This window comes from Trichechus manatus, unplaced genomic scaffold, assembly GCF_000243295.1.
Source record: "Trichechus manatus latirostris isolate Lorelei unplaced genomic scaffold, TriManLat1.0 scaffold00064, whole genome shotgun sequence".
NCBI lineage: Eukaryota > Metazoa > Chordata > Mammalia > Sirenia > Trichechidae > Trichechus > Trichechus manatus.
In genome coordinates this window covers 13,115,402-13,124,754 of record NW_004444000.1, presented here as the reverse complement: position 1 = coordinate 13,124,754, position 9,353 = coordinate 13,115,402, and the positions used below count along the sequence as shown (strand labels likewise).

At 41.6% G+C, this 9,353-nt stretch overlaps 1 protein-coding gene across 1 annotated transcript in view; it reads left to right on the top strand.

The window, feature by feature from the left end:
* Positions 1-9,353, top strand: part of DDX25 (DEAD-box helicase 25) — a 48,880-nt gene that overhangs the window by 6,849 nt on the left and 32,678 nt on the right. Inside the window, exons 5-8 of the mRNA XM_004379345.1 lie at positions 4,167-4,259; positions 4,373-4,475; positions 6,163-6,277; positions 7,345-7,522. Of these exons, the coding sequence (XP_004379402.1) occupies positions 4,167-4,259; positions 4,373-4,475; positions 6,163-6,277; positions 7,345-7,522 (489 nt within the window). The remainder of the gene's footprint in view (positions 1-4,166; positions 4,260-4,372; positions 4,476-6,162; positions 6,278-7,344; positions 7,523-9,353) is intronic.

The following is a 9,353-nucleotide window of genomic DNA, read 5'->3' as shown; positions in this document are numbered from 1 at the left end:
GAACACTGTCTTTATAAACTGGGTTATGCCAGTTGAGCTAGATGTTCGCCAAGACCATGGTCCCCACAGCCCTCTGCCAAGGGCTTCTTTTGCTGCTCTCTTTCTGCTTGTTTGAGTTGTAGGATTAATGTTTCAATTTTGGCCCTTTCTTCTTTTTGGATGTGTGCATTTATTGCTATAAATTGACCTCTGAGCACTGCTTTTGCTGTGTCCCAAAGGTTCTAGTAGGATGTATTTTCATTCTCATTTGATTCTGTGAACTTCTTTATTGCATCCTTAATTTCTACTATAACCCAGTAGTTTTTTAGCAAGATGTTTTTCAGTTTCCATTTGTTTGATTTTTTTTCCCTTGCTTTGTCTGTTATTGATTTCTACTTTTATGGCTTTATGTCAGAAAAGATGCTTTGTAATATTTCAATGCTTTAGTTTCTGTTAAGGCTTGCTTTATGGCCTCACGTGGTCTGTTCTGGAGAACGTTCCATGTGCACTGGAAAAGAAAGTATACTTGACTACTTGACTGCTGTTGGGTGGAGTGTTCTGTATCTGTCTATGAGATCACGTTGGTTGATTTAGATCTTCTGTGTCTTTATTGAGCTTCTTTCTGGATGTTCTTTCCTTCACCGAAAATGGTGTGTTGAAGTCTCCTACCATTATTGCAGAGCTGTCTATCTGTCTTTTTGATGCTGTTAGAGTTTGTTTTATGTATTTTGGAGTCCCATTGGGTGCGTTAATATTTATTACCATTATGTCTTCATCATGTGTTGACCTTTTAATCATTATATAGTGTCTTTCCTTATCCTTTGTGGTGGATTTTACTTTAAAGTCTATTTTGTCAGAGATTAATGTTGCCATTCCTGCTCTTTTTTTATTGTTGTTTGATATATTTTTTCCATCCTTTGAGTTTTAGTTTGTTTGTGTTTTTAAGTCCACGGTATGTGTCTTGTAGGCATCATACAGACAGATTTTTTTTTTTTAATCCATTCTGCCACTCTCTCTCTTTATTGGTGCATTTAGCCCCTTTACATTCAGCGTAATTATTGATAGGTATTAGTTTAGTGTTGTCATTTTGATGTCTTTTTTTGTGTGTTGTTGGCAGGTTCTTTGTTCCACTTAATTTTCTGTGCTGAGTCATTTTTCTTTCTTTTCATCTTTTTCATTGTTGTTGATTTTGTATTTGCTGACTCTATGTTTTTCTTGTTTTTTATTTTGATGTGTAGGTTTGTTAGTTTCCTTTGTGGTTACCTTAATATTTACCCTTATTTTTCCAAGTTTAAACCACTCTTTTATTTCTTTATATCGCCTTGACTTCCTCTCCATATGAAAGATCTGTGACTACGTTTTTTAGTCCCTCTTTTTTATTTTAATGTTGTCATCCTTTACATATTGACATTTGTTTCCCTATTTTCAGTGTTTTAGCTTTGATTTATTTTTGTGACTTCCCTGTCTGGGTTGATGTCTGGTTGCTCTGTCCTGTGTTCTAGTCTTGTGTTGTTATCTGCTGTGATTGATTTTCTAACCGGAGGACTCCCTTTAGTATTTCTTGTAATTTTGGTTTGGTTTTTGCAAATTCCCAAAACTTCTGTTTATCTGGAGATGCCCTAATTTCGCCATCATATTTGAGAGACAGTTTTGCTAGATACATAATTCTTGGCTGGCAATTTTTTTTCCTTCAAGGCTTTATATATGTCATCCTATTGCCTTCTTTCCTGCATGATTTCTGCTGAGTAGTCTGAGCTTAGTCTTATTGACTCTCCTTTGTAGATGAGTTTTTGTTTATTTCTAAAATTCTCTCTTATCTTTCATTTTGCCAAGTTTGATTATAATATGTTTTGGTGACATTCTTTTGGGATCTACCTTATGTGGGGTTTGATGAGCATCTTGGATATATATCTTCTCATCTTTCACGATATCGGGAGTTTTCTGCCAACAAATCTTCAACAATTCTCTCTATACTTTCTGTAATCCCCCCCCGCCCCCATTCTGGCACTTCAATCACTCGTAGGTTATTCCTCTTGATAGAGTCCTACATAATTTTTAAACTCTTTTACCTGATTTTTCCTCAAATAAGTTGGTGTCAAGTGCTTTATCTTCAGTCTCACTAATTCTGACTTCCATTATCTCAGTTCTGCTCCTATGACTTTCTATTGAGTTGTCTAATTCTGAAATTTTATTGTTAATCCTCTGGATTTCTGTTTGTTTCTCTCTATGGATTCTTGCAGCCTGTTAAATTTGTCATTATGCTCTTCTCTAATCTTCTTAAGTTCCTCTGTTGCTTTGTCTGTATATTCTTTGGCTTGTTCTGTGTTTTGTCTGAGCTCCTTCCTGATCTCTTGAAGAGTTCTGTGTATTAATCTTTTGCATTCTACCTCTGGTAATTCCAAGAAGTTCTCTTCTTCTGGAAAATTTATTGATTCTTTGTTTTGGGAGCTTGCTGAAGACATCATGGTCTGCCTCTTTATGTGATTTGATATTGATTGTGATCTCCAAGCCATCAATAAGCTATTATATTTATTTTTTTGCTTACTGTGTCCTAGCTTCTTGTTTTGTTTTGTTTTTATATGCCCAAATAGGCTGCTCATGTGATCTAGCTTGATTACTGGTGCCTTAGAAGCTCTAACATCCTGTCACCAGGTGGTTAGATCTGTTACTAGGTATGTGAGCACAGGAGTCTGTTTACTTTTCTTGTATGGATTCAGCCCAGGTCACCAAGTGTGTGGTGCAGGCTCTCACCTACAGTCCTAGACAGGCATGGGTGATTGGTGTAGGCACAGGTATCTTGCTGCAGTAGGAGGCCACACACTGAGCAAAACAGGGGGCTGACAACTGCCCCTGAGTGTCTGGGAGGAAAGCGTGTCCCTGTGCCCTAGAGCATGTAGGTGGGTGGGTTTTGCAGCCAGACTATGAGCACCCAGTGCTGTTGGCTGTAAGGACTGGGAGTCACCACTTATTCTTGGACCTCTGTTGCAGATGGATAGGTGGCGTGGGTGGAGCCACCAATCCTCAGGCCCCTTATGTGGGTAGATAAGGACCCTGCTTAATGGGCACAGCAGTGTCAAATGTCACAAACCTGCCACTTCACATATAGCTGATACAGTTGAAGTTAGGCTTCAGGTATATACCCTGTCGTACTGTGGTAATGAGGGCCTGTGCTGTTGAAATGGGCCCACACAGTTTTATGCAGGGGTAAAGGGCATTCAAAATCCGTGGACCCTTATGCCTGTGCCAAGGCAAAGTAGCTGGGTCTACACTGAGTTCCTAGCTTAGGGTAGCTGGCAGATTATTTTTTCCTGTTTGTTAGTTTGTTCCCTCTCCAAAGCCAGGAGAATGGCTCAGGTCGTGTTACGGGTCCTACTTCTGGCCCAGGGAACTTGGCAGTCGCTGAAGCCAGCCTGGGACCTGGTGTAGAGCAGGAAGGGGGCAGGTAAATGGGAGAGAGGTTTTTTCGCTAAGGGGGTGTTTTTTGATTTGTGCAGTAGGTCAGATGCATGTACTTATCTTTTGCTGATTGAGCACCACTTTTCACTGGTTCTAGAGGCCCGAATTGATTTTCTGCCACTCGGTCTCTCCCAATGTGCAAAACACCACCCAAGCACCACTGTTTGCCTCACACCAGCCAATCCGGCCTGAAGGGTGCCAGCTCCCTCTGGGTCAGGTCTGGCAACTCCTCACTGCTTCCGAACGATCTCTCCCTCCTCCTGCCACTCAGTCCAATTCCTCAACTTTGCCTTTGATGCTCAGGACCCCTATATTGTCATATATAATCAATTCACTTGTTTTTTCGGGTCTTTGTTGTAACAGGGACCACAGAAAGCGTCTGACTACTCTGCCATCTTGATCCCACCTCCTGACACACTTCTTTTTTCAGATGAACTTTTTTGCTTTGTTCAACAGGAAGTTAAACTGTAGGCTCTTACCGTTGCCCTTAGCCTAGGCTTATGGAGTACCTTATCATTTTAGTGATCCACCTCTGCAGGCATACATGTATATGTTTGAAGCTTGAAGTATGAATGATAAATTTTTAAGTATCATTTTAAAGCCCACTTGCAAAGTAGCTTGATTTAGAAATGCACCTTCCAAGTGTTTGTTTCTCAGACTGTTGACCAGTCATAGGCTTTAAGTGTTTGCTTTCTTTTCTTTTCTTTTTTTGTTTTTTTTTTTTTTGACAGAAAGGAAGAGTTACTAAAAGGGATCTATGCAATGGGGTTTAATAGACCATCCAAAATCCAAGAGATGGCTCTCCCTATGATGCTGGCACATCCGTGAGTTTCCAGGGTAGTGGTATTCCAACTTGGTTGTTTATAGTCTCTTACTGTCAATTTACATCCAGGCTCTCGTATTCATTTTATGCCCAGTGGTCTCCTCTTTTCTACAGACCCCAGAACCTCATAGCACAGAGCCAGTCTGGAACAGGAAAGACAGCTGCCTTTGTCTTGGCAATGCTAAGCAGGGTCAATGCCTTGGAATTGTTCCCACAGGTAAGGAAAGGCTGAGGGAGGGATGGGAATGCTTGTGACGTGATATTTTAATAATAAATAAGCATTATTTTCTAAAATCACAGCATTGGGCAGCAGTGTAGGACAGTGGTCGAGAGCATGAACTCTGTAGTTTGACTGATTCCAATTCCAACTTCTCCACTTACTAGCTGAATGTTTTAGGCAGGTTAGTAAACCTCACTGAGTGTCAGTTTTCTTGTCTGTAAATTAGAGCTAACATCTATAAAGGCATGGATCATAGCTGTTCTGTTCATCCTTGAATCCCATCACCTGGCTTGTAGAAACCACTCAATAAGCATTGAATGGATGAATGAATGCATGCCTTATAGGGTTGTTATGAGGATTAAATGAAATAATATACATGAAGTTTTTAGGTTTGTGCTTGGCATAAACATTCAATAATGCTATCTACATAGCTGTAGGACTAGACAATCATCCAGTTCACCAAGCTCAGTTAGCAGAGGTGGAAACCGAGGCTCAGAAAGGGAAGTGTCTTACCCTTGCTAAGGTCACACAGTCAGAGGGGCTTTGCAAGGGCTGGAACTGAGCTCGCTGTTCTAATCCAGTTTCTACCTGTGTAAAGCATCTCGTAATCTCTCCCCTTTCTCCAAACTGCAAACATTGACTCATTTGACAAGCTGAGTGCCTGCTATGCATTGAGCGTTACAGGAAATACGAGGATTCTCTCCAGAAGCTTGCAATCTGGTTAGCAAGATAAGCTGTAGATGCAAGTGACTGATGCCAGAAAATAGAAACAACCAATCCCATTGCCATCGAGTCAATTCCGACTCATAGCAACCTTGTAGGACAGAGTAGAACTGCTCCGTAGGGTTTCCAAGGAGCACCTGGTGGATTCAAACTGCAGACCTCTTGGTTGCAGCCGAGCTCTTAACCACTGCACCACCAGGGTTTCCCGACTGATGCCAGACATACGAAATCTTGTGCGTCTTAGACGAGTTCAGTGAAGTTTGTATCTGAGGTATAATATTCTCAATAAAAATTCTTTAGTAAAAGCTGTGCTTGAGCAAATATTGAGAAATGTGTGCAGGAACTATTCTTAGCACATTGGGCCTTCTGTTCCTTTCTTCTCTACCGCAGATCCCAGATCCCTAACTGAGGCACAGAAGGGCATTAAGTGTCACCAGTTTCTTCCATCATCTTCATTCATAAACTGCAACCATTTGGGAGGGGTGGACATAGCAAATGAAAGAGTTTGGGGGAATATTCTGGTACAGGTGTATAGGATGGATTGGCTCAAGCAGGGAGTGTTCTGGAAGCAGACTTTTAGTAGCAGGCAGGAGTGGTGAGGGTAGCAATCCAGCTGGAATCTGTCTTGCAGCCTCTCTCCTGGTCTCCTAGCCTCCCTACCTCGCATCCCCCCAGCCCCAGCCCCAAAAGGGTAACCAGTAACTAGTGTTTCCTTGTAACCCCGAAGAGAAGAATGTATGAAAGGCAGCGGTTTCTCCACTCTTCAGCCCTTCAGCCCCCATACTCAACATACACCCCACGTCTATCAACTGTTAAAGTTTTATTCAATTTAAAATATTTTTATTAAGCCACAATCTGTGGTTTTGTTTCTGGGCCTTGCCCTGTCCAGATTTTAATTGTAGTTCAGATGTGAAAGAAGACTTGTAGGAACCTTTCTCCTCCCTGTTCCTCTCACTTGCAGTGCCTCTGCCTGGCTCCCACGTACGAACTGGCTCTGCAAACAGGCCGTGTGGTCGAGCGGATGGGAAAGTTCTGTGTGGACGTTCAAGTGATGTATGCCATTCGGGGGAATCGAAGTATGTACCAGCAAGGCAAGCCTGGCTTCCTCTTTAAATCCTGGCATCACCCTTAATAAGCATGTCGTGTTATATAACATCTCTTGTTTTCTCATCTCTAAAATGGGAGAATAAACGCACCTATGTCATAGAGTTGTTATTAGAATTAAATGCGATGGTATAGAGAGAGCACTATGCACAGCATGGCGTTAATGAAGACACAGTAAAGGCTCCTTGCGTCATTTCCGTATCCTGCACGAGGATCTTTTGGGCAGCCTTTTCTGGGGGATTTGGTTGTTTTGTACGGCATAACTTTTATTTTTTTAATTTTTTCACTAAAATATTGTGTGCTTATAGTGGGAAAAAAATTAAAACACAGAATATTGGAAGGTAAAGGTGAAAAGTATTCTTCATTGCTCTCCAAAAACCTATTCCCAAAGATAACTATAATATTGTTACTGTATAGTACTGTTACTATAGTACTGTCACTGCAGTACGGTTAACAGACCTTTGTTGTTTGCTTTTTTCTTTTTTTGTTTATACAAACACATATGAATGCACTTAAATATACTCGTTTTCTTTGGGAGAGTCTTATAAAAATGAGAGCACTTTTTTCACACTTCAAAAACATACATGTTTTGGAAGTCTTTCCATATAAATCTATATGGCCCCACCTCATGCTTTTGAGGTGGGTAGCTGCATGATATTGCATAATTTATTTGATGTAGCCTATTGATGGACATTTTGGTTGTTTTCCATTTGATGAAGGTTTGTAGGTTTTTTACAGCTGGGCCAGTATTTCCGTATGGCAGTGGGATTGCTGCAATGTGGGTTTTTAAATGACCATGGTGCAGAATCAAATACACAGCACTATTTATTATTGTTACCATAAACCTAGACACTCAGGAATTAATCCTAAAACTCTGCAAAATCAAAAACCACAGTGACCCACGGGGTTTGCATTGGAAAATCGTTATGAGCTGTACTTTTGCTAAAGAGTTCTGTGTTGCGCTGCCCTGAGTTGTAAACTGTTGGAGTGAATGAAGCGTTTGCATCTGAAGAGGCACTTACAAACCTTTTCTCCCCAGTTCCCAGGGGCACTGATATCACCAAACAGATTATAATTGGCACTCCTGGGACTGTCCTAGATTGGTGTTTCAAGCGAAAATTAATTGATTTGGCTAAGATCCGTGTCTTTGTTCTGGATGAAGCAGATGTGATGATAGACACCCAGGGATTCTCAGATCAAAGCATTCGTATTCAGAGGTAATCTGCAAATTCCTTCTTCCTTCCTGAATCTTCTGTCCTAATTCCTCGTTTGTCTGTGCCTCCTAATTGTCTTTAGTGCCTACTCTGCCACCTCCTCCACCTCTAAAACCACTTTGGGTTTTCATTATTTCGCCAGCTCAAGAGGCCTCCAGAGTCCTCTAGGACTCCAGCTGCTTCAGTTTGTAACCTCGCCCGACTGCTTAACCTTTGCAGTACAGGCTTATAGATGGACTCCAGTCATGGGCTTTGTAGCAGATTTGCTGTCCTTTTCTATATTTCTGGCAAAATTCTTCAGAGAACCTGTTAGAACCTGCTGGGGATATTGTGAGGGTGCAGTGGGTACTTTGTAGAGAGCAGAGAACAGAGTTGTGGGATCGGGAGACTGGTATTCTAATTCTGACTGTGTCTCTACTTTGTTAAATAAAACATACAGTTTTCTCAGGCCTCTTTATCAGAATCATCTGAGGGGCTTCAAATTACACATCACTAGGCCCAACCTCAGACCTGCCAAATCAGACTTTCTGGGAGCGGGGTTCAGGAATCTGTATCATTTATTTTTAAGTAAGGTATTATACATGGCTCAGTGTTGTATTATATATCGCTCAGTGTTAAATTCAAATAGTATTGAAAGACTTGTAATGAAAAACAATAACCCCCTGCCCCAACCCCTAGAGAATACCTCTTCCTTTTGATAATAACCTTTATCTCTTTGAATAATATGCTCATACTCGGTTTCCTGAAATATAAATGTAGAGTGATTGTCTACTGACTTCCTTTTAGAGGAAGTAGGGATTTAGTTCGTTATGCTATGCACCCCACTCTCTCTTTCCAGTCCTCTGCTGCTTATCATAGTGTTTTGGTTACATTAACAGTCAGTATTGTGGAAGAAAAGGCCTGGCAATTTGCTTCTGTCAAGGTTACAGCCAAGAAGACCCCATGGAGCTCCGTTCCACCCTGTAACACGGGGGGTCGCCATGAGTCAGAACTGACTTGCTGGCGACTGACAGCACAGCGTCACTGGTGCCACTCTGACAGTGTGACTGTCGTTGACTGCTGAGCCAAGCAGTGTGTCATAACTGTGATTTTCTTATAGAACTTTTGATCCCTGGAGTTAATAGCGGCCTGTTTTTTTTTTTTTTTCCGTTAGTGTCCTGTGGAGAGATCTCTCTTAGTTCCCTGGTGCTGTTGTAACAGAAATACCGCAAGTGGGTACCTTTAATGAACGGAAATTTATTATCTCACAGTTTAGGAGGCTGGAGGTTTGAATTCAGGGAGCCGGCTCTGGGGGAAGGTTCTCTCTCTCTGCACTCTGGGGAAGGCGCTTGTCTCAGCTACTCTAGCAGTCTTCTTGGTGTTCCTTGGCCATCTCCACGATGCATCTGTCTTTCCCCATTCGTGCCTGCTTGCTTCTGTGCCTAACCTGCTCTTTTGTATCCCAGAAGTGATTGGCTTACAACACACCCTGAGCTGATAATGGCCTCGTCAGTATAACAAAGATGGGATTAAGATTTATAACACGTATTTTGCGGGGGCACAGTTCAATCCCTAACAGTATCTTTAATTCTTCTCTATCTACGCCATCCTGTGTGTCCTGCCAATGATATTTCCAAATAGTCAAATACACTTTAAAAATCCATTGACTTCTTTTTGTTACTAGAGCTCTCTCCAGCTTCAGTCTGGGCTGCTTGCTCCCTGGGCCCTCTGAAGGGCCATCATTGAGGTTCTACCCTCTTCTCCCTGGTCCTTCTTCTTGGTTTACTCCCTCAGTATACGGAAGTATATTCTCTAATGGCACCCTTAGAAAAAACGTCTAGGAAGTCCATGTTGA